Source organism: Canis lupus, chromosome 27 (genome assembly GCF_048164855.1).
Source record: "Canis lupus baileyi chromosome 27, mCanLup2.hap1, whole genome shotgun sequence".
Lineage (NCBI taxonomy): Eukaryota > Metazoa > Chordata > Mammalia > Carnivora > Canidae > Canis > Canis lupus.
The window spans coordinates 39,271,933-39,295,314 of NC_132864.1; the positions used below are offsets into that span (position 1 = coordinate 39,271,933).

Sequence of the window (23,382 nt, forward strand, 5' to 3'; positions counted from 1 at the left end):
CCAGACGCGTTATGACTGTGTTCATCCATCTGTTCTGTTCCTTTTTTTTTTTAAGATTTTATTTATTTATTCATGAGAGACCCAGAGAGAGAGGCAGAGACACAGGCAGAGGGAGAAGCAGGCTCCATGCAGGGATCCCGACGCGGGACTCGATCCCGGGACCCTGGGGTCACGCCCTGGGCCAAAGGTGGACGCTCAACCACAGAGCCCCCCAGGTACCCCCAACAATAAATTATTTAATGCATTTTTATTAATTTGGTTAAACGTGACTTTACAAGGCTGTACTGTTTGTACGAAAACTACATTTTACTCTTGAGAAGAACTCCATAAAAGTGCCCTGAAACTGATACAAATGAGTCTAATCTCGTTACATAAAAAGTATACAAATATGGAAAGATGTGCACCTGAAATTGCTTCCCAAGTGTTTTAAAACTGTCTTTCCTTTTTTTTTAAAATAATTATTTATTTATTCATGAGAGACAGAGAGAGAGAAGCAGAGACACAGGCAGAGGGAGATGCAGGCTCTTCTCTGGAGCCCGACGTGGGACTCGATCCCGTATCCTGGGATCACGACCTGAGCCAAAGGCAGATGTTCAACCATTGAGTCACCCGGGTGCCCTGTCCTTCCTTTTAAAGACTAAAACTGAGGTTAAAAAAAAAAAAAAACGATGAAATATGGATTATCTATTGAAGAATGGTCGTGCGGTGTCTGACATCCAAAAGACCCTCGTCCTCCATGCAAATATTCGGGAGCTGGTTTAGATTCTCCCTGTTTAGGTGCGTGTATCATTTCCTGATGATTCCTTGAGGATCACGAACGTTCTCCATTAAAGAAGGATGCACCTGCTGTGTCTATAGAGAAGGTTTGCGAGTTGGCAGCACTCGCGAGTCCGGGACGGACACGGGGCGCCGTGCTGGGAGGCCTGTACTGAGCCCGGGGGTCGGGGTCTGGCCTCGTTGAGGGAATGAGATGGGGCGAGGCTTGGACTATTCCTGGTGCCTTCCTTGCTGCTTCTGAAACAGGCTTTCTGGGAGCTGCTTTAGGTGTCGCCGGGGCGCGAGCCCGGGCGTGGGTTCCACTTCGACAATGAAGACACGGCGGGCGATCAGATGAACCTCTCTTTAGAGCAAAACGAGAGAATTACGTCCTGCGTGTTGTAACTGAAGAATGACCACAGGCTCCCTAACAGTCCCAATTTTCTCTCTCTCTCTGTTTTTTTTTTTTTTTTTTTTTTCCTGGCATTTCCGGAATATGAAACTCAGTGAGGTTCTCCAGCGTGCGGTTTCCTCCCGCGGCCGACGTGGGCCAGCGCTTGCTCACGCCGTCGTGACCCCCGGGCTAGCCGTGCGACCGCAGCCACCCGCAGGATAGTCCCGCACGGCTGCCTCTACAAAGTCTTGCCTTGTAAGAATATTCCTAATTAGGGAAGAAAAAGGCCCCTTTTGAAAGGAGAGAAAATAAGTGGGAAATATCAGAAAGGGAGACAGACCACGAGAGACTCCTCACTCTGGGAAACGAACCAGGGGTGGTGGAAGGGGAGGAGGGCGGGGGGTGGGGGTGACTGGGTGACGGGCACTGAGGGGGGCACTTGATGGGATGAGCACTGGGTGTTATTCTGGATGTTGGCAAATTGAACACCAATAAAAATAAATTTATTTAAAAAAAAAAAAAAAAGAAAAAGGCCCCTTTTAACTCATCTCCCAGGCGTATATTCACGGAGGCGAAAAATCGGCCCCGACGGAGGGGAAGAGACCTGGAGGTTCCGGGGGCGCCTTTCTTGGATGAAGAGCAGCCCCGTTGAGACAGTTCCTGGTTGGGCCGCGGATAAGGAGCCTCCGCGGCTGCGAGGCAAGACCTGGCAGCTGAGCAGCCCCTCCCCGGGGCCTCCTGGGCTCGCCGGGACTTGTAGCCGAGAAGCAGGTGCGCCGCGTCAGGAGTCCGACTGCATCAGCTCTATGATCTTACTGTAGACTCGCCGCGGCGCGTCCAGGCCCCAGATGAAGTCGAAGTGGTTCCAGTCGGGCAAGAGGTCGAAGTACCGGAGGTTCCTGATTTGGGGGATTGTCCTGGCCACATCCTGGAGGGTCACAAGGACGTCATTGCCACCGGCCCATATGGCAGTAGGCACCTTCATGGCACTCAGGTCGTAGAGCGGGGGACGGCTCTACGGGAGAGAGAAGGAGCGTCCGTGAGAGAAGGCTCCCCACGCAGCCGGGGAGGCCGCGGGTGAGCCCCGAGGGAAGGAGAAAGAGCGCCTTCGACGGTCCCTGTCTTCAAGGGGGCAGTCGACAAACACTCGCCTACAAAGCAGCGTGCGTCAAGGGCCACAGGACGCTGCCCCCAAACCACGGGAGGTGGGCTAAGAGGAAGCGACTTCTGGCTTCGTGTGCGGAGGAGTCGCTCGAAATGGCCCTAGAGGGACCGTGGGACTTGGCCGGATAGGGACGCGGTGGGAGGGCTTCCCGGCGGGTGGCAAAGGCATGAACAGCACGCTCGGGAAGGCAGGGCGTCCCGGGAACCCAGGGAAGGAACTCTGAGCCAGACGGCGTCGATCTAGGGTTGGAGACAGGCAAGGTCCACACCCCAGGCCCAGGTGCTTGGACACCCTTAGGGAAGCCGGGGGCAGGGGGCAGGGTCTTTCTCAGAGCTCAGTCTTGGGATGACTGCGGGGCCGTGAGCCCGGGACGCTGGAGGGAGGAAAGGCCAGCTGGAGGCCGACCCTGGACAACGTAGACGGGCGTGGCGGTGGCCCGGAGAAGGGACGATCGACGCCGTCGGGCATCGGGGTGGCTTACGTCCTCCAAGGGAGAAGTGTCAGAGGCGGGCTGACAGTTAGCAGAGAGCAGCGCGTGCCAGCGGGGTGGGGACGAGGGAGGCCGTCCAGAAGGGGACGTCTGGGTTGGGGATGCGGATGGCCACCCCACGTGGAGGGTTGGGGTCTGGGAGGGGGCCGTGGGGACCCCCAGGGCAAACACCTGCAGGTGAGAGCCGGGCCCTGGGTTCGGCGACTCACATAAGCAGCTGCAGCGGAAAGAGGAAGCCCCGGGGCCCAGCGCGGGGCCGCCAGGAGGTGGGGATGCTCGCCTCGGCCCCGCGCGCATCAGGAACGCTGATCAAAGGCAGAGGGTGGGTGACGGGGGACGCATGATGGACTCGCAGGGTGACGGCAGGTGCGTGTGTTTTGGAAGCAGCAGCAGGGGTGGGGGGGTCAGGCGGCGGGGGGGGGGGGCAGGCACACCCGGGCAGTCGCGGGCCTCCGTTTTCTGGGAGAGGAAGGAAGGAGACGGGCCGGGGGCTCTTGGGCCGCGTGAAGGGACGTGGGGAATGTCAGCCACGCAGCAGGCGAGGGTCCCGGGCGTGCCAGGTCCGCGGTCGGGTGAGGAGGGCCCGGCCCCAGCACAGGCTGCCCCTCGGGGCTCGCGGGGCCAGGAGAGCACGGAGATCACGGAGATCACGGAGAGCGGCTTCTGGCGACCGAGTCCTGCTCGGAGCAGGGTCGGTGGGGACCCGGGCACCCAGGCCGCCGGGACGCCAGGCACCTGCGTCCTTCCCTCCATGGAGCCAGGGGACACGCCGACCGCCCGGGTCCAAGGGTGCGTGGGATGCTTTGCCTCGCTCTCTCGTGGACGGAAGGGCCGGAAGCGACGGCCTCCTCCACTTCCCGACGGCAACCCTCCAACAGGCCTTGCTGCGCCTGCTGTTCGCTCCCTTCTCCTCCAGGCCCGGCTGAGCGCTTGCGGACACGCGTGTCCGTGAACAGCCCGGTGCGCGGGGCAGGGGACCCTGTCGGGGGCTGACAACGGCCCTGTCCCGGCGGTGGCGCCGTCACGCGAACACCGTCTTTCTCGAAACTCATCGATTTGGAGAATCAGGGCATTTTATTGTATGGAAATCGCACCGTAAGCGTAAAAAAGGATAATAATATCCCTGTTTCTCTCGGTCGTCTCAAGGGCTGGAAGAGTTATTGTCTAACAATTCAGTCCCTTCGTGAGAAATCGGCGGGTCTGGTTGGCTGATTTGATGCTCAGAAACAACTTAATTGACCCACATTTGGATTAATAATTGACCTCATGTACCCGCCTGGGAAAACAATGGAAAAGATGAATTTAATGTGCTCGGTTCATATTGAGAAGCCCAGCTCCTGACTTTGAGGGAAAAATGGTGGCAACAGGATTAATCCCAGGCCCAGGAGGCGGAGTCTACAAATCCTGGTGTGAAAAATCAGAGCGGAAAAAAGATGCTGAAAGCTCGACTTTTCATGGGTGCATAATATTCCTTTAATTTTCATGGGAGCCTATTTTGTTTTTCTGCTGGTGCCAAGAACTGGATATTCATTTTCTCTGTACATTTTTAATAGATTTTCATAAAACAATTTTCATTATTACACAGTCAACAAAATCATGCTAAAACCCAGCTCGGCAGCATGGCTGGGTCTTGCCGTAACTGTAAGTGAAGAAGCAAGATTAAAAATTGTGCGCAAAAAAAAAAAAATAAAAAAAATAAAAATTGTGTGAAAGCAGCTGCACTGAGAAGATTGGAATAAATGCAGTAAAATGTTGATACACCCAGTGTGCTTTGGGTGGAGGGATTATAAAGTATTCGCGTCCCTTAGGATATGCGTCTTTTGTTTCTATGCTACTTATTTTTAGATTTTTTTTTACAAAGGGTGCATATTTAAATTAGTCAATTTTTCAAAAGCTCTATTGATCGATGAGAATGCCACCAATTACAGGTAGGATTCTTTTCACTGTCCAATAATTTATTTTTTAAAAAAAATTTTATTTATTTATTCATGAGAGACACACAGAGAGAGGCAGAGACCCAGGCAGAGGGAGAAGCAGGCTCCAAGCCGGGAGCCCGACGCGGGACTTGATCCCGGGACCCCGGGTTCACGCCCTGAGCCGAGGGCAGACGCTCAACCCCGGAGCCCCCCAGGTGCCCCCCACTCTCCAATAATTCCTTACTATAATGTCTCAAAAGCCCCAGCTCACCTGATTGTAGTGATGCATGTTCTCAGCTTCACTTCCCCAGTCATAAGCTCTGAATTCATCAGATCCATAAAGCTGAAATACATGTGTTTTTTTTTTTTTTTTCAAACATCATCAGAGTAAGAATCACAGTTGCTAACAGCAGATCTTAGACAACCACCGCGCAGCGGGGCCCCTGGATCAGCAGAAGGACATGCATCCACTTTTACCACCGGACGCACGCGGCCAGTGGGGGGCGGGGGGCATCTCCCTTGGTTTGGAGGAGCAGCTAACGGAAAACCAGGACCCCCTCGGGGGGCCTCAGCCGCGGGATGATGCTCTCTGGGGAAGTTTCCATCTGACGCCTTCCCGGGTCACCTCTTGCTTCAGCTCAGGGTCTGTTCGACAAGCTCCGACCTTAACGGAGCGCTCACCTATGTCTCCTGCCTGGTCTGCACCATCCCTTCTCCTTTCCCTTAAAATCTGGGGAAACCAAACCAGAGATGGTGACAAAGACACCCTAGAAGCCGCCTCGCAGCCTCCGAGGGTGGGGCTGCTGACTCCGTCCGTTCGGAGGTGCCGACATCGGCGGCCTCTCCCGTGGCGAGGACCCTACCTGTTTTATATGCAGTATGTTCTGTATTGACGATCCGGTGGGCGCGTGGGACATGTACACGTCCATTCGGCTCTGAAGGGAAAGAAGACGTGGCATAGCAGCAGCTACCCAGAGCGGGAAGCAGAGAGCGACCGAGCGAAGGCGCAGCGGCCAATGCTGGGGGTCGGGACACGACGAGGCAAGGGCCCCCAGGTGAGTCACAATTCACACCAGGCGCCGGAATGTGGGCAACGAACGGGCTGCCTGAGAGCAGGTGTGGCCGGCGCGTGGGGAGCTGGTGCACGCCGTCCGTCCCCGACCCGTGGGGCGACCCCGCGCCGTCAGGACAGACCCTGTCAGTGACCAGCTTTGGCACCTTGGCCCAGGGATCTGACACCCGCGCGTGTCCGTACTTTCGCCTGCTAAACGAACATCCCCCAGATCACACCGTGCCCAGCTTTCGCGAGGATAAGACACGATCTTGCAGAAGAAAAGCGACACATCCTCGATTCCCGTGGCGCGAAAGCAATCAAGGGAGCCGCTAAAAGGATCCGCTTTTGAAGAAGCGGATCTGGGGCCGAGTGGGCCGCCCCGGGGAATGCTCAGCAGGTGCAGACCCCGCGTCCTGCGCCCGGAAGTCCCCCCACGGGAGACAGAGACTTGATGAACCCACCTGCTCCTCTTTTGTGGGGAAGCGTCTGTCTCCATTCCATCCTGCCTCCTGCTTTCCAGGGTAAGTGAGGTGTTTTATCAGAGGCCAAAGTCCCCCCCCAGCGCATGAGGCCGCAGGAAATACGTGCAACGCTTGTCTGCACTTTTTTTCTTTTCTGGGATTTTTTATTTTTTATTTTTTTTTAATGCACGAGGCTGGTGGTAAAATCCAATTGACCCTCGTAATGGTGGCCGAGAGTGAATGTGTGGAAGTCTCACCCACGCGGGGACATCGGCTTCCCCACCTATGGCGAAGGGTGGAAGCGTGAAGCCACCAACCCGCCCTTCACAGTCACGGTCCATCGGATTCCCGACCTACACACAGCGTGCGTGTCTACACCGCATTCGTTTACACGGCGTAACAGCTGCATCAACGTGAGTCGAAGGGAAGCTGGAACCTCCTAAAGCCTCAGATGCTCCCATCACCATCATACGTACCGTATTCATGTTCTTCTTGTTGGATCCGGCCCATAAGGACATAAATTCACTACAAATCACCCACAATATTTTATTGTTGCAGATTCTGATGGAAGGTACCTTCCCCGTGTTTAGAAAGAAACCTTTGGTACCGAAAAATCTCTGTAAGAATAAACAATAATTAGCGTCTCAAGAGCTGTTTTCGGACCCGTTGACATTCCCTGCCCACCCCCCCCAGGAGTGAGGGTCCTTGGACATCTACTTGCATTGGTCTTTGCTGTTTCCGCCAAGGAGACAAGTCCCCGGGGAAAGGGGGGAGATACGAGCTAGGAAGGCGTCTCTATCCAGGGGAGATCAACAAGCACGATTTGGAAGGGACGGCCCTGCCCTAAGGATCTTGGACTCAAGTCCACTCTCCTCGGTGAAGCTCCCCCGTCACGTGCAATCAGTAACTCCCGAGGTTTCTGATTTCTCATTCATTGGCCAGAAAGCCAGAGCAATTTCCCCGTTAAGGCCAAACACCGCCTTGACTAGGAAGGGAGAGCGGGGTTTTCCTGAAAACACCATCGTGTCCCAGCCGCGTCCCACCGGAGCCAGCTCTCGAGCCGGAGCGCGGAGCACGGCGTCCTGAAGGTCGGGACCCCGGACGGAAAACGCTGGATGTCACGGGAGGCGGCACGGTGCACGGTGGGGTCTCTGCTGGGAGGACTGGAGCTTCGGGGGCCCCAGACCTGAGGTGGTGGCAGGAGTCAGGGACTGGGGCTCAGGGAGGCGGGAAATCGGGGAGCAGGGACCGTGAAACCGAGAGAAGCCTCGGCCCCCACCTCCACCTGCAAAGCAGTACGTATGCAAAATGATGCACTTGGAGGTAGATGTGTCCAACCCAGGATTTAATGTCACTAATTTGTCTGCTCGACTCTGCTCCAATGTGGAGAGTGTCCCAAACCAGCTGATGTCAACACACTTTGCGGCAGGACTATCAGCCACACAGAAGGGAGCCCGCCCCACTGAGCTTGCAGTAAACGGCACAGAGGAGCTGAAACCCACCATCAGGCTCCACGGAAAGTCACCCTGGCGTCAGCTCACAGATGGTGTTTCTTCCCATTCCCGTCACGTCACCCTGAACCAGGGCCTCGTTTTATTTATTTATTTATTTATTTATTTATTTATTTTTTATCTATCTATCTGTTTATTTATTTATATAAATTTATTTTTTATTGGTGTTCAATTTGCCAACCTATAGAATAACACCCAGTGCTCATCCCGTCAAGTGCCCCCCTCAGTGCAGGGCCTCGTTTTATATACGAATCACTGTGAAACCTTTATCGGTCTCCTTGACTTCATTTTGGCCCAAATCCATTGTAGCCGACACGTTTAAGGGGCAATTTTGGCCAAAATACCATGTCTGTTGTGGCAATGGCGTTGTTAGAGAAACATAAAGCAAAGAAACAAACAAAAAAAACTTTCGATGGGTCAATCGGCCACCAAACTACTTTTTCGACCCTTGGAAAATAACCGGTCGATGCCTGGATGGATAATCGAGCTGGAAGACGTGCAGGTCTCTGGAAGCTAAAGCAAGCTCCCCGGTGGGAGGCCCTGTTATTCGGGCTTATCTGACATCGGAGTCTGAGACCTCCGGGATCACACGGAGCTTGGAAACTGTGCTTCCCCTTGGGCATTGTGACCAATCGACCGGCCCAGGGGATCAAGAAGGAAGCCAGGTAACCTGTGAGGAGATTTTGCGCTGACCCAGCACCAGCTCAGCACCCGCTAGACGCTCGGGTCCGCTCACGGCTGAGGATAATGACGTGTTTATGGGACTTGTGGCCACACACGTGGGTACGGACACGCACGCGCACACGGACGCACGCGCACACGGCACGCGGTCACAGAATCTGGTTTCTATAGATTTCACGTGAATTGCCTACTTTCCTACGTTCACTGCATGATCGGTCTTAAAATAACAAGGGTCGACAACCCAGAATGGGATCCTCAGATAGGTTTTGGCAAAAATGAAGAGCCTACCTTGATTACGGAATTCGGAAGTAGAAAAAAACTGGTAAAGATGCCCGTGGGGTATTTGAATGAGACCACGGGACCCAGGGCAAAATTCATTCTGATCCTCCGTGCCAGCTCAGGCATGCTGGAAAAGGCCACAAACCCTAAGAGAACAGGAGACAAGACGATCTCGTAAAAATCCGAAATCCCGAGGCAGCGTCCCTCCGACCAAAGGGGGCTGTGCTGTGACGTCTTGTCCTGTTGCTGCGACCCCGTGGGTGACCTGGGGCCCGCTTCTGCATTGCCCTGCAACGACAACCTGCCTTCCTTCCTCCTTGCTCTCAAGCGTCCATTTTTCTTGAATTCTGGACAATGAAGTCGCCAGAGGAGGGAGGGCCCATGGCGGGGCTGCCATCGGGGCCCTGGAGCGCCTCCCCCCGCACGAGGGCACCTGCAGCACCGGCACAGAGCTCCCAGGAGAGAACCGTCGGCTCCCGGAGGTGCACCCATCAGCTCTTCGTGCAGGGGACGCCGTCCCTCCCGGGGCCGCACGGCGTGCTTGCCCCCCTCCAGAGTCTCCGCTGGTGTCCCTCCTCCTTCGCTGGTCCTGCCAAGGCCGCCTGCACTCGCTCTCACCTGTCAGCAACAGCAGAGCGCGCACCTCCTGCCCTGTGAGGATGGGGGTGGAGACCAGCACGCTGCAGGGGAAAGCACCTGGGGCATCTGTGTATTTGGGTTCCCTGAGAGGCCTTCCTGGGCCCCCCCACTGTGTGCGTGTGTGCATGTGTGTGCACGAGGGTGTGCACAGAGTTGTGTGTGGAGGCGTGTGCATGCACGAGGGTGTGTGTGGGTGCACACAGGGGTATGCATGGGGGTGTGTGTGGGTGTGCACAGGGGTATGCTTGGGGGTGTGCATGGGGGTGTGCATGGGTGTGTGTGTGGGGATGTGCACAGGGGTATGCATGGGGGTGTGCGTGGGGGTGTACACAGGGGTGTGCATGGAGGTGTGCATGGGGGTGTGCATGAGGGTGTGCACAGGGGGTGTGCATGGGGGTGTGCGCATGGGGGTGCGCATGGGAGTGTGTGCATGGGGGTGTGCAAGGGGGTGTGCATGGGAGTGTGCATGGGGGTGTGCACAGGGGTATGCATGAGGGTATGCATGGGGGTATGCATAGGGGTATGCATGAGGGTGTGTAGGGGTGTGTGCACGGGTGTGTGCACAGGGGGTGTGCACAGGGGTGTGCACGGGGGAGTGCATGGCAGTGTGCATGGGAGTGTTCATGGCGGTGTGCATGGAGGTGTGTGTGGGGAGTGCCCATGCATGGGGGTGAGCATGGGGGTGTGCACAGGGGTGTGCATAGGGGCATGCATGGGGGGTATGCATGGGAGTGTTCACGGCTGTGTGCCTGGGTGTGTGTGGGGGGTGTGCTCGTGCACAGGGGTGTACACGGGGGTGTGCATGGGGTGTGCATGCCGCCATAGCAGACTTTTCTCTGACGTTCTCGTGGAACCACTGAAACCATCGCGGCCAGAAAGCGAACTGACGGTGTTGAGGGCCGCGCAGCTGCTAGAGGACTTCTCCTAGGACAGCTTCGGAGGCGTGTAGACGCGAGCCCCTCCGTGCCCACGCGGACTGGTGGGCAGCGGGAGTCCGGGCTGCTGACGTCTTGCCCACAGAGGGTCCTGCCCACGTTACAGACGTTGCTCTGCCCAGGGCGCGGAGGAAGCTCTCTGGACGCTCGCAGGCCCAGGCGGTGCAGAGCAAGGCTGCTCGGGCGCGTCCTGTTCTCTGCAGACCGGGTGGGAGCCCACGGGCGTCCTGCCCACGCCTCTCGGGCCGCTCAGGCCATCCCTGCCTGGCCGCGGGCCCAGCACCCGCCCTGAGCGGTGGCGCCGACGGCCTTGCATCCGTGCCGCGTGTCTGTTTCCTCCTCCAGGTGTGGAAGGCGCCGCGGAATTGCACTGACGCTCCGTCGGTGCAGGGCCTGTTGGCCAGGGTAGGAGAGTGGCTGCCCGTCCGCGGCACGCTTCTGTCTGTCTGTCTCCCTCTAGATCTTTGATGTCCTTTGCGGCTTATGTCCTGCGACGCTCACTGCCTGTTCCACGTGGAAACAGCCCGTCGCTGTCAAGCGCTGATAAATCCACGTCTGCCGTCGATGGCAATGGCCGTAGGGACTCTGCCGTGACAATGCTGTCCACTTTTTGCAGACTCTTGCGCGGTTTCGCAGGAAGGGACTCATCACCCTCCGGGGGTATTTCACGTCACGAGGCCGCACCTTCCTAGCTCAGCGCGGGGGGCCTAGAAACCCACGCTCTGGGATCACTTCTTTGGATCTGGGGCAGGTGGAGATCACATGGAGGGGCTAACGCGCTGCTGTGACCGGACATGGAGGAGCGACTCGGCCTACACGCCGCCTTGAATCCAAGGACACCACCCCGTAGGGCCGCAGGACAACGTGTCCCACCCAGGACGGGGAAACTGAGAGCAGACTACATGGCGGCGACTCTGCTGCTGTCTGAGCGCGACCCGCCGCGAGGCTCCGCCCCTCGCAGGACACAGCCGTCTGTGCACATACCTATGGTGGTGCCCAGGGAGTGTCCGATGAAGTACAGCCTCTGCTGCCCCGTTTTGTTTACGATGAAGTCTATTATTCCTGGGAGGTCGTATCTGGCCATCTCGTCGAAACTGCAAAATAAAACGGGGGCTTGGACACCCTGGCGCCCGAGGTCAGGACTCGCGCACGTGCCTACTTTATTTCTTGCCTGCGGGGTTCTGCGGTGTCACCGCTGTGCACCTTGTTATTCACCCAGTTACGTGCAGGCTGGAAGGCGACAGGACTGGTTCCGGGCACGTGTGCGGCCTCCAGGCCAGTCCCGCCCCCTCCTTCCCTTCTCCCCCTGCCCGCCCCCATCTGCCTTGCCCGCCTCTCCTGCAACCCCCCACGGGCCACCTCAAGATCCTCGGGCCGTTTCGCACTCAGCCATCGCGACCCGCTGCGGCCGAGGAACTCGTGGCACGTTAGCGAGTGCCCTGAGCTCCAGTTTGCTCGTCCCTAACGAAGCCTGTGCCGGGGCAGGGCAGCCGTGGGGACCGATGGCAGGCGCCGCAGCGGGTGCACCTGTCACCGATGCCTCCTCCGCTGTCAAGATCTGTCCCACGTGCACCAGGCCGCACAGCAGCAGCTCGGCCGGCAGCATGCGGGACAACAGAAAGACCCGCGTGCTGTTTCGTAGGGCCGGGCCCCCCGCGCTGGCGCCTTGTTACAAGAACGTGCGAGGAAATCCGTGGGCCGACGCGCCCGAGTGTGAGCCCATCCTCGTGATGCCTTATAGTAAACAAGCCCCGAGCTCCGGCCGAAGGCCAGTGGCACCAACTAGTCCCTGATGTTTGCCGCTGCCCAAAAGCTCTGGCCCTAACCGCCCCTTCGTCCCCAGCCTGTCAGTGGGAGCCGGGTGCCCCCTCAGTGTGGCAGGAATGCGCCGGCACAGGCTTGCAAACAGGGCCTTAGCCTTGCGGGGGGCGGGGGCGGGGGGAGGCCTGCCCTCCATGACCCCGCGTTCACTAGCAGCAGCGGCCGCGGTTGCCTGGGTGGCCCCGTTAACAGTCTGCCTGTGGATGGGGTCCCGGCCCAGGTCCTGGGATGGGGCCCCGCATGGCGAGGGTCCCTGCTCAGCCGGGAGCCTGCTTCTCCCTCTCCGTCTCCCTCCCCCTCGGCCTGTTGCTCTGGCTGCTTGTGCTCATGCCCCCCGTCTCTCATCCTCCGTCAAGTAAATAAATAAAACCTTAGAAATAAAAAAAAAGAAGCAGGTAGCATGTGAGAAGATGGTTCTCCGTGGCCCGTGAGCGAGGTTTTAAAGGCCTCATGCTGGAGTTGCCCTGAAAACGGCGTCCGATACCGTCTCCACCGGGGCTTCTCCTAATAGAACCCGGGCCGGCCCGCTGACCGGCTGGCCAGGAGGAGACTCGCGGCAGCAGCAGGATGAACGCAGGCCCCGCAGGCCGGGTACCTGGCTCACGCTCGAGTGCTCGCCCGGCAGACACGCTCAGCACACGTTGGCCAACGGGTGCACGCCCGGTCACGGAATCCCCGGAACCATCCCGCGGGACGTGCCCGCACATCCTACCGGGGTGAACCGGGGGTTAAAATCACCCTGTTACCGCGATGTACCCGCAGGTGGGAGGGTCGGAGAAATCAGACCTCCCGCTATGCCTCGGCTCGGAGCTCCCCGTAGAAACCGCAAGGACCCAGGTGACTCCCGAGGTGAGAGGTACCGTTGGCGTCATGCGCGCCAAGGAACGGTCTCCAACTTTCCCCGTGATGCGTCTTAGGTTCAGTTTACCTGAAGGCCCAGAATTTTTCCTCGGTCGCTGAGAGCGTTCTGTGTCTCCTCGACCAAGTGTTCCCCCGACTGTTTCCCATCCAGACGTCGTAACCCGCGTCTGCGAGAAGGAACCCAAGGCTGCCGTTGGCGTAATTCTCAAGCCAGGAGGCGTTGTCGGCAAACAAGGCGTGCTGCAGGTAGACAACAGGCCGGGGACCTGGAAGGAGGGGGACGGGGGCAGGCAGGCGGCTCAGGTGTCTCGGCGCGCAGGGCCCTGCTACGGCCTCAGGGTTCCTGTGTCCCGGAGCTGCCCCTTGTAGGATCCCCGCTGAACGGACGCAGCGACAGCGCTTCTTTGCCGCTAGGAACCTCCCAGGGCCGCCCCGTTCCAAGGCGCAGGGCAGGACTTGAGCCCGAAGCGGGTACTAGGAGGAGCGCTCGCCTTTGCGTCTGTCTGGGGTCTGCTCGCGGAGGCACGGGGACCATCGCGTCTGACCGAATCCCGCGCCCCGTCCCGGCGGGAGGAAGGGCGAGCAAGTGGACAAGGACGGGCTCGTTCTGCAGCCCAGGCCCCGGCCTCTGCCCACGGACGCCTTGGAACCCCAGGATCCTTTCAGCATCCCCGTGACGACTGTCGGGAGCCCCCATTCCCGCGGGAGAGGGGATTGAGGGAGGCGAGGAGAACCAGCGCACATGTTTCCAAAAAGGCGCCATAATTTGGGGCGTAAGGGACGGGCTCTGGAGCCAGGCTGGGTTTGAATCCTGATTCCATCACTCGCCGGTTACGGAGCCCTGGTCCATCCCCGGCAAGACACCGACGTCCTGGGGATGCTCAGAGGGTCCCTGACGTGAATCAGTGTGAAGCTCTTAGAATAATCCGCTTAATACACGGGATGGGCCTTAATTCTGAGCCTCCCCGCGACTCTCCCTCCTTAAGTAAAACCTTTCCTGGAAAAACTCCCTCCTTCCAGGGTTCTCGGCCGCCGCCTCCCCCCAGGCCCCGTGTCGCCAGATTTCTCAAGGGAGACAAAGACCCACACAGGTGAAACGGAGACCGAGAGTAACCAAAGACGCGGGATGCCCTGTTCATCTGAATTTCTGATAAATGGCGAACACGGGCGTGTAAGCGCGTTGCCGCGTGGGGCCTGCACGGGGACCCGACCTGCTAGCGTCACCCGGGCGTCTCGTGCTTCCTCGGCTGCCCCCCCAAGTCCTTCTCGCAGAGGACAAGCCTACCTGCGCTCCCGGCCTCCGCCCGGCCGTGCGGGATCCTGTTGATGCTGAGGATGTACCCGTCCTGCGTGGTGACCTCATACTCCTCGCTGGGGTAGCCGTTGTAGGTGATGATCTCGCTCTGCCCGGGGGAAACACAGACGTGAGCTCAGCGCCGCCTCCCCAGGTCGGCACCCGGGCCGCGGGCGCCTCCTGGGGTGACTGATCTGAAACCTGTGGCCCCGGAAACGGTGCCGTCGATTCGCTGCGTAAACCCCTGGCCCGGAATCAGCAGAACATTCTCCGCTGTCTGCTGTGGGCAGGTCTGGGGTCTGGGGGCCGCGTGCGGGGCCGAGCCAGCCTTCTGGCAAAGCCGCGCGGTCACGCGCATTCCCGAGACCCCTTTCTGTTTGGTAGAAGGCAGAGTCATTCATGTCATCCCAAGGGCTTAAAAATACAGATTTTTAACGCAGATTCAAAAGAGGAGGCCGCCCACCCCTTCTGTTTCGCTTTATGTTACTGGGAGGCGTCGCTTATTTGGCCAAACGGGAGGCTGTCCCTGGCTTGACTCTCAGAGCCGGGCAAGCGTCGCCCACGGCGTGTCTGGTCCCTCATCTGAGATTTCTTCCCTGCTCTCACGAGGCCACGAACCTGCCTTACGCGACGTCCTTTGGGACTTTGCATGATGACTTACAATATTCATCCACACTTCAGGATTCGCTTCGTTTTCCAGATCGAAGAAGCCGCCAGCATTCAGAGTTCCGCAGATCAAACAACAGGTCGTCGTTAAAAACAGCCACATCGTGGGGACGCCTGACGGAAGACGTTGAACGATCACAGATTAGTTTTCAGACATCAACGTTGACTGAGAAATGAAAATAGGGCGAAAGCCGGCCGGAGGTCGCAGGAGCGGGTGGGGAGCGCGGAGGGGAGCGGGTGCCGCGGGCCGGGGCTGAGCCTGCGAGGATGCTCCTCCCGCAGCCTCCACCGCAACCGACTCTCGCCTCGTCGCTCACTAGGACCGAGGCTCATCTCTGGGTTTCCCTTCACTCCCAGGGGTTCAGGCCTGTTGAGTCTTTGCTCACCTGCGAATCGCCGGATGCCCGAGGACAGGCGTCCAAGCCGCGGCCCAGCGGCCAGTGCAGTCACGTACCCGCCCTCCCCTTGGCTTCCCCCAGGGGAAGAGGAACGACTCGAGGACGGGCTGACACCCGGCTTCCAGGGACGGGATTATTGCTCTTGCAGACGCCCGGGGCCGGGAAGGACGGGGTAGGAGGGGGTTGTCGCACTCTGAACCGCGACCGTTACAGCACCGTGACGGGCTCAGAGCTCCAGCCTCGCCACGGGCAGGCGCTCCGACCCCGGGCAACTCACGTAGCAGCTCCGTCTCTCGGTTTCCTTGTGGGTAAAACCAGAATAATAACCTAACCAGCCAACTTACCGGGTTCCACTGAGGATCAGGCGACCCGACGAAGTCAGAGAGCTTTCGCTGCGACAGACTGACGACTGACTTCTAGAGATCTCGAGCTTTACTTCTTGAAGATCTTACAGAGCTTTCCGCGCATTGATGTCTGGTTGAAGACGGTTTTACACCAGCAAATGTCGTAGGATTTAAAACGTTTTGAACGCTGGCGACAGCTAGCGTCTGCTGGCACCGAGCAAGAGTGGAGAAGGTTCCTGACGCCGCAGGTGTGTTGTTTCAATCTCAAAGAAACTCCGCGGAGCGGGTCCTGTCATCCTCGCCTTGGCAATGGAAAAGCAAAGCAAAGCAAACCAAAAGCCAAGGCTTGGGGAGGTTTCCGTCCCGCCCCAGGTCTCGGAGCCCGCAGCCGCCCCGCCCGCTCCCCGTGCTGGCCGAGCTCCCGCTTACCCCGCTCAGCCCCTGCCCCCCAACACTCCCTACGGCTCGGGAACCTCTAAGCTTTTGCAAGTGGCGCCGGGCTGAAGAACCAGATGTGGCTGCAGCGACAGTTAGAAGAGGCTGGAGAGAGGAGAGGCAGGAAGCCGGCGGGAATGAGGAAACCCGGGGCCGCAGCACCGCCCAGGGCGTCTCGGTGCCACCCCGAGTGCCCTGATGTGCTTGCAGATTGGGAAACAGTGGTCTGCAGCATGCCACGGAACCAGTCAGACGGACTCCCGCCCGTTCCCACGGAGCGCCTGCCCGGGCGGGAGGGCGCAGGGCCTCGCACAGTCGGGGAGTGGGCTCAGGGGCCCCGGACACGACCAGGCACCGCAGCATCGGCCCTGTCAACGCCGTGCGGGGGGGGTCGGATGGTGCCATGTGGGTCACGGCACCGACGTCGGTCGTGCAGCGTGGACGGAGGTGCCTGAGTGCGGCTAAGCCCAGGCGGCGAGGCCGGATCCAGAAGGAGTCGCGTGGCCAGGGAGGCTGACCCGCGTGCCCGAGGGACTCGGCCTGCCGTCGGCTCTGGCAGCGACCGTGCGGTGCCAAACCCAGGACCCAGGAACCTCTGCTTAAAGCAAAGGACAAGCAGGGGCGCCCGGGGGGCTCAGGGGGCAAGCGTCACACTCAGCTCAGGTCACGACTGCAGGGTTATGGGATCGAGGCCCACGTTGGGCTCAGCAATCAGCGGGGAGTCTGCTCGAGACTTTCTCCCTCTCCCTCTGCCCCTCCCCACCCTGCACCCTCTCACTCTCTCTCAAATAAATAAATAAAATCATAAAAAGGAAAACAACCCAAAGTCGAAGCAGAGGCCAGAGGAGAAGGAAGACCATCCGGGCCCAAGCTCGGGTGGGCGCGAGCGTCTGGGGCCCCGACGGGTCGTGGCCCACCCGAGTCCCAGAGCTCTGCACCGCCGGCTTCCCGGATTCTCTCCTCCGCGCACTCAGCGCCCGGAAGGGAGTGAGAAGGAAACATCCCGACTTCTTCCTGGGCCTGTGAACACAGAAGCACAGCTCCCGCTCCACAGAAACTCACATTTTCACTGCTTTTTTTTTTCTCCCCTCCGCCTCCCCCCCCATAAAATTGGGTGATATTAGAGCTGAAACACCATCTTGGGCAAAATGCAGATAAGGGCGTGGCCTTTCCCAAGCCCCGTGGTATCTCGGGATCCTGATCCAGAGGCCGTATCGTGGTCCGGGCAAGTGTCAGCGAGGGCGGCCCGGTCAGACCTCAAGGCGGCCGAACAGCCCGCGCTCGAGCATACGTAGGCGTGGACTCGGCCTCGGCGTCTGTCTGTGGCGATGGTTATTATTTTCCTTCCAACGTCCGAATTCAAAATACATCTGCTATTAGGTCTCATCTTTATTTTGTTTGTTAGCTTCTTTCTCTCCAAAGACTGATTTTATTTATTTATTTATTTATTTATTTATTTATTTATTTATTTATTTACTGGTGACCCGTGACTTTGCATCAAAGGGGGGAATCCGTCTTCCTTGAAAGCCACTCCAGGTTAAAAACAGAAGCTAACGAGAGTTTTGGAAAAATAAATTCTGGAAGCCTTACCCCCTGGAGACAGATTTTTGCCCTGGAATGAAGGCCTTTGCACGACCAAGAGCAGAGAACTGGTTGCTTGCTCACCAGGTAGCTTCTCCGGATCATTATGCATCCCCAGATCCAAGCAGGGCCCAGGCACGGTGTGCACGTGTGCACACGCGGACACGCACATCGGCTTTGGGAAAGGCATGGTGAGTTCCATTTCTAATTTCTTTACCCAGAACGCAGAGCTGGCCACGCTTGTGACCCTATAAGCATCAGCGCTGCTCCTGGAATCACGCACCGGAGGGGAGCACGTTCTGTTTCGCAGGGTCACTGAAGCCCCGTCAGCCCCCTTCGAACACGAGGCGGCCCCCGCCGGAGAGGCAGAGGAGACCGCGAGGCGCTGGGAAGGTTCTGTCATAAGTGACTGGACATGAAGGTTCTTGGAGGGAGGTCGGACAACACTAAGGGAACGCACGCTCATCCCGATGCAAGACGTGCAAAGGGAAGATCACTTCCTTTTAAAGAGAAGTTGTTCCCCGCAGCGCAGGTGCTGGCCCTTGACGACGGCACAGCCCGGAGCGGCGGGATCAGGACCATTTGGCGGCCAAGGTCAGAGCTCCAGGAGAATGGAGACGGGGCCGTGGCTTCCCACCCTCCAAGCCGGCCTCCTGCCCAGCTGCTTACCCGACGTGCGGAGTTCACGCGGTCTGCTCGACAGCTCACCTCGTGTTCTGGTTCCTGCAGGTCGTATGTTCCAGCGGAAACACTTCTCTAGGGACCCCTGGGGGGGCTCTGGGGTCCCGGGATCGAGTCCTGCGTCGGGCTCCCTGCATGGAGCCTGCTTCTCCCTCTGCCTGGGTCTCTGCCTCTCTCTCTCTGTGTCTCATGAATAAATACATACAATCTTTAAAAAAATTTCTAAAAAAAGGAAATGCTTTTTGAGATGCACACACACACAGACACACACACGGAACACTTGGCCAGAAGTTCAAGCTGAATCCAGTTTTAGATACAGTCTCACCAACTCGTGCGAGTGAAGGAACGGCAGTTGGAACCAGGAGCAAGATGACGTTGGCGGGTCTTGATACGAGCTCCTGTTTCTCTTCTGAATTAATGTTCTAGTGGGTTCCATGGCTGCTAAATCACCTCCAAGGGGCACCTGGGGGCTCGGTCGGCGAAACATCTGCCTTCAGGCCGCCTCAGGAGCCCAGGTGGGATGGAGCCCTTGACAAGGGCAGGTGCTTCTCCCTCTCCTCCCCGCTTGTGCTCTATCTCCTTCTCTCTTGCAAATAAATAAATAAGTAAACAAACAAATAAATAAATATAAAAATAAAGAAATTTTAAAAATAATAAATAAATAAAAATAAAATAAAATAAACAGATATAAATATAAATAAATATAAAAAATAAATAAATAAGAATAAAAATAAATAAAAATAAATAAGTATAAATAAATAAAAATAAATAAATATATATAAATAAATAAAAATAAATGAATAAAAAATAAAAATGAATAAAAATAAAGATAAATAAATAAAAATAAAAATAAATGAATAAAATATAAAAATAAATAAAAATAAGGATAAATAAAAAGAATAAATAAATAAAAATAAATGAATAAAAATAAAGATAAATAAATAAAAATAAAAATAAATAAATAAATAAAATAAATGAATAAAAAATAAAATAAATAAAAATAAAGATAAATAAATAAATGAATAAATAAAAAATTAAAAATAAATGAATAAAAGATAAAAATAAATAAAAATAAAGATAAATAAATAAATATAAATAAATAAATAATTAAAAATAAATGAATAAAGGATAAAAATATATAAAAATAAAGATAAATAAATAAATATAAATAAATAAATATAATTAAATAATTAAAATAAATGAATAAAATATAAAAATAAATAAAAATAAAAATAAAAATAAAAAAATAAATAAAACCTTTTTAAAAAATTGCCTTCAAATCTCCCTGACGCCCCCCGGAGATGGGTCCATGGCTTTGATTCCATCCCTCTCCTAATCACCGTCAACATCTAATGTATTTGCCGGGTGAGTGAATAAACGAATGACTGGATGAATCTAGAAGTCCAGAAAACATTTCTTAGTCACCGAGGAATAATAATATCGTCAGTCATTAATATAGTGAATTCTTAGGTATTCATTGAGTGTTGGCTCTGTGTTAGGTGCGTTACCTTGTTACTCTACCGGCTTGGCTATAATTCTACTGGATCTCTTTGCTCTTAAATATGCTTCAGAGGACATTCTCCTTAACACGGTTACATAGTAAATTTAGTAAGAGTGAGCTCATGGGAAAATCCAATCTTGTTTTGTTTTTGTACAAAATTGGAATAATTCCACCACTAGTCATAGATTACATTACATACTAATACAATAAAAAATTGCTACTAGATAGTCATTTTTCTGCTATTGTTCAGGTCTAATGTATCCTTAAATCTATCTATTATAAATCATATATATAAGATTATAATCTTAAATCTATATATCCTATAATCTATTATAGTGCAATCTGATAACTTTCACACAATCTCTCTAATTTCTCCATACATTAAAAAAAGTCTCATAAATGCGGAATCATTCAAATTTTTTTCTACAAATAACCAGATTTCTTGGGAGATAATAATCTAACTCTTTTTCTCTACTCCAGCAGTGTCTAATAGAAATGTGTTATGAACTATGTCTATCATTTAAAGTTTTTTATGACCACATTTTTTAATGTGTAAAGAGATTGGTGAAGTTAATTTCTATTTTATTTTTTATTTTATTATTTATTTATTTTTTTGTAGTTAATTTTTATATTGTAGTTAATTTAAACCAATAGACCCAAAATATTACTATTTCAACATGTAATTAATAGTATTAATGAGAGATATTTATTTATTTATTTATTTATTTATTTATTTATTTATTATTTATTTATTTATTTATTTTATACCCGGTCTTGGAAATCTGAGGATTCTGTGACACTCAGCACATCCCCATTAGGACTGACCACGTATGGGAGCTTAACAGCCCCATCTGACCAGTGTCCGTGTATTGAAGCGTATCCTAACGGTCTTGTGCTTATTCTTTTCTTGAGACTCTTTTCTAACCAGATCCTTAATTTTTCATAAGGGACTCCCCCAAAATGCATAACCGTCATGTATCGGACCTGAATTCCATACCTGCCTAACCAAGCTTCCTATTCTCTGAACCATCAAACACATCTTCTCAGGTGCTCGGCCTCTGGTCCCCCACCTGAGCCTTCAGTCTTATTGTCCAGCCAAACACTGTGCTCACCAATATTTAGCTACAATACTTGATTAAAAGCACAATGATCCGTGGTGTTCTTGAGGTCACTACATCTACAGAGTTTGTTATACTGAGTCTACTCCAATAACAAATGCCAAACTATTATTTAAAAGGCTTTAAAGGGATCCCTGGGTGGCGCAGCGGTTTGGCGCCTGCCTTTGGCCCACGGCGCGATCCTGGAGACCCGGGATCGAATCCCACGTCGGGCTCCGGGTGCATGGAGCCTGCTTCTCCCTCTGCCTGTGTCTCTGCCTCTCTCTCTCTCTCTCTCTGTGTGACTATCGTAAATAAATTAAAAAAAAATTTAAAAAAAAGGCTTTAAAAAATGATTTCATAATTCCTGGTAAAGAAAATGTCACGAAAGGGGTGCCTGGGTGGCTCAGTCGGTGAAGTGTCCCACTCTTGATTTTGGCTCGGGTCATGATCCTGGGGTCCTGGGATCGAGCCCTGGGTCCGACTCTGTGCTCAATGGGGAGTCTGCTTCTCCCTCTGCCTCTGCCTCTGTCTCTACCCCTGCTTGTTCTCCTTCTCTTCAAATAAATAAATAAAATCTTTAAAAAAGATAAAAATGTCACTATAATAATTATGCCATCATTTAAATTCATTTACAAGCTTGACAGCTTCCTGGATTTACCTCTTCTGGGCGTTGGTTGAATAAACAGCAGTTACATATGTGTGTGATTAGTGGAGCTTTTTTGAGAGATGTTTTGCTTTGAGACCAGGGGTATCAGCACAGATTCACTGATTATCCCTGAAACACAACTGAGTCCTTCATGTACACCTGAGAAAATATTTGTCCGTGCCTCGCCTTGTGGTTCCCGCTAGCCGTGGGGTAGCCGAGCAGCCTCACCCCCAGCGGCGATGTGAGAACCTTCTAGCTCGATTCCCTGGATCGCTCTAATGCCTCACTTGGTGGCTATTGTTATCCTTTTAGGTTGCACCCCCTAGTCTGTCTTAAGCACTCTTGAAATTAAAACTCTTTAATGGCTCAAAATTAAATTTGGAACTTAATTCAAAATTCTGTGACCGGCCAGGAAAGCCCAGAGCGTGGCTCCGTCTCCAGGTCCCGTGCCCCCCGCTCCCTCTCCCCCTGGCTCCCTGCGCTGAACTGTCTCCGGGAAGCCCAGCTCCTTGCAACCCCAGCCACCCCCGCCTGCGAGTCCCGAGGACTTGATGGGAGGTGAAATCTTGTTTGCTCAGAGAACACTTCTCTCCCGTCCGCCTAGCTGGGGTGCCCTTCCCGTTGGTAGATTCATCACTATTATCGTTAAAGATTTAATTCCGTGACTACGCGGCTGTCACATATCCGCTTTTCCACTCGTCTCCGAGTTTCACTCGGGCAGGACCCGCGTCTGCCTTATTGCTGCTCGTGTTCCGAATGCGCAGGTGGGTCAGAGTCGGTACTCAGAGCATCACAACAGAAAGATTAGGAGCTTGGTAAAGTCAAGATTCCAAATTTTGGAGAGCTGCTATTTTGGGGAAAGTTGCCCGATCTTCACAAACTTCAGTTCCTTAATCTCTAAAGAAGAGATGAGAAAAGTGCCATTTTACAAGACGGTTATGAAGATTAAACAAGATGATGGATGTCGGGTGACTGGACGTATTTGCGCGTGGGAAAGGCTCCGGGTACATGAGGGACCTGTAGGTGAGGGTTTTTGTCAAACCGTGTCCTTCTTCTGCGTTCTTTCCCCTGCGCACCGGGTAACAATCGCTTACTAGGACTTGCTATGTGTTTTATTACAGGGAAAGAATAAAGAATTTCCCAATTTGGCCAAAAAGTCGACATAGTTCCTCTGATAGCTTATAGTTCTCAATGCAAACTGTAGACACAATGTCCTGACGTAGGTTTTGCATTTTCTTGTAAACTTCAGTCACGTGACTCAGCTGCACTAACGTGTTAGTGCTGACGTTTCTGGGACACCGGCGGGGTCAAGAGTCAGGATGTGCCTGCCTGATATGCCATAATCAGCACAGAGGTGCCTCCCTAGGAAGCCTTCCAGGGCCCTGCCGGCTGACCTTTCCCATGCGATACCCTCCCCTCCATATCTAAAGCTTCTTCACATATGACAAGAAATTCTTAAGAAATGAGTCTTCGCCAGAGTATACTAATTACGTGTCTTAAAAGTACCCCAATTCCTACAGGACCTAATCCAGCACTTGGAGGACAGAGAGGACACTCCTAGCCATTCGGCAACTACTTATTGCTGATTGACTTTGTGCAATCATAATGAGACACCTCCACTGCCATTAGGCAGCTGGGCTCCCGCCCAAGTTCATTTGGAAACCAAATGAATCTCTCATGCCCTGTCCCATCCTTTCTGTGGGTTCCCTCGCGGCTTCCTTTACAGCTCACACCATTCCTTTCCTCCTCCGGGATGTCCTCTCTACTCTCAGC

The 23,382-nt window shown here is 54.2% G+C and overlaps 1 protein-coding gene across 2 annotated transcripts; it reads right to left on the reverse strand.

Annotated features, from left to right (window-relative positions):
• Positions 1 to 231: 231 nt before the first annotated feature.
• LIPN (lipase family member N) lies at positions 232 to 16,248 on the reverse strand. Of its 2 annotated transcripts, none has more exons than XM_072803673.1 (11): positions 16,095 to 16,248; positions 15,666 to 15,967; positions 14,919 to 15,037; positions 14,249 to 14,366; positions 13,031 to 13,130; positions 11,266 to 11,375; positions 8,717 to 8,853; positions 6,713 to 6,853; positions 5,585 to 5,656; positions 4,993 to 5,064; positions 232 to 2,165 (listed from the first exon to the last, which is right to left on the reverse strand). In XM_072803673.1, exons 3-11 carry the CDS (start codon positions 15,024 to 15,026, stop codon positions 1,932 to 1,934), a joined length of 1,092 nt encoding a protein of 363 aa, XP_072659774.1. In that variant the 5' UTR covers positions 15,027 to 15,037; positions 15,666 to 15,967; positions 16,095 to 16,248; the 3' UTR covers positions 232 to 1,931. The 2 variants fall into 2 exon arrangements, with proteins under 2 accessions (XP_072659774.1, XP_072659773.1); XM_072803672.1 differs by having other exon boundaries at positions 13,031 to 13,229.
• Between the last annotated feature and the right edge of the window lie 7,134 nt (positions 16,249 to 23,382).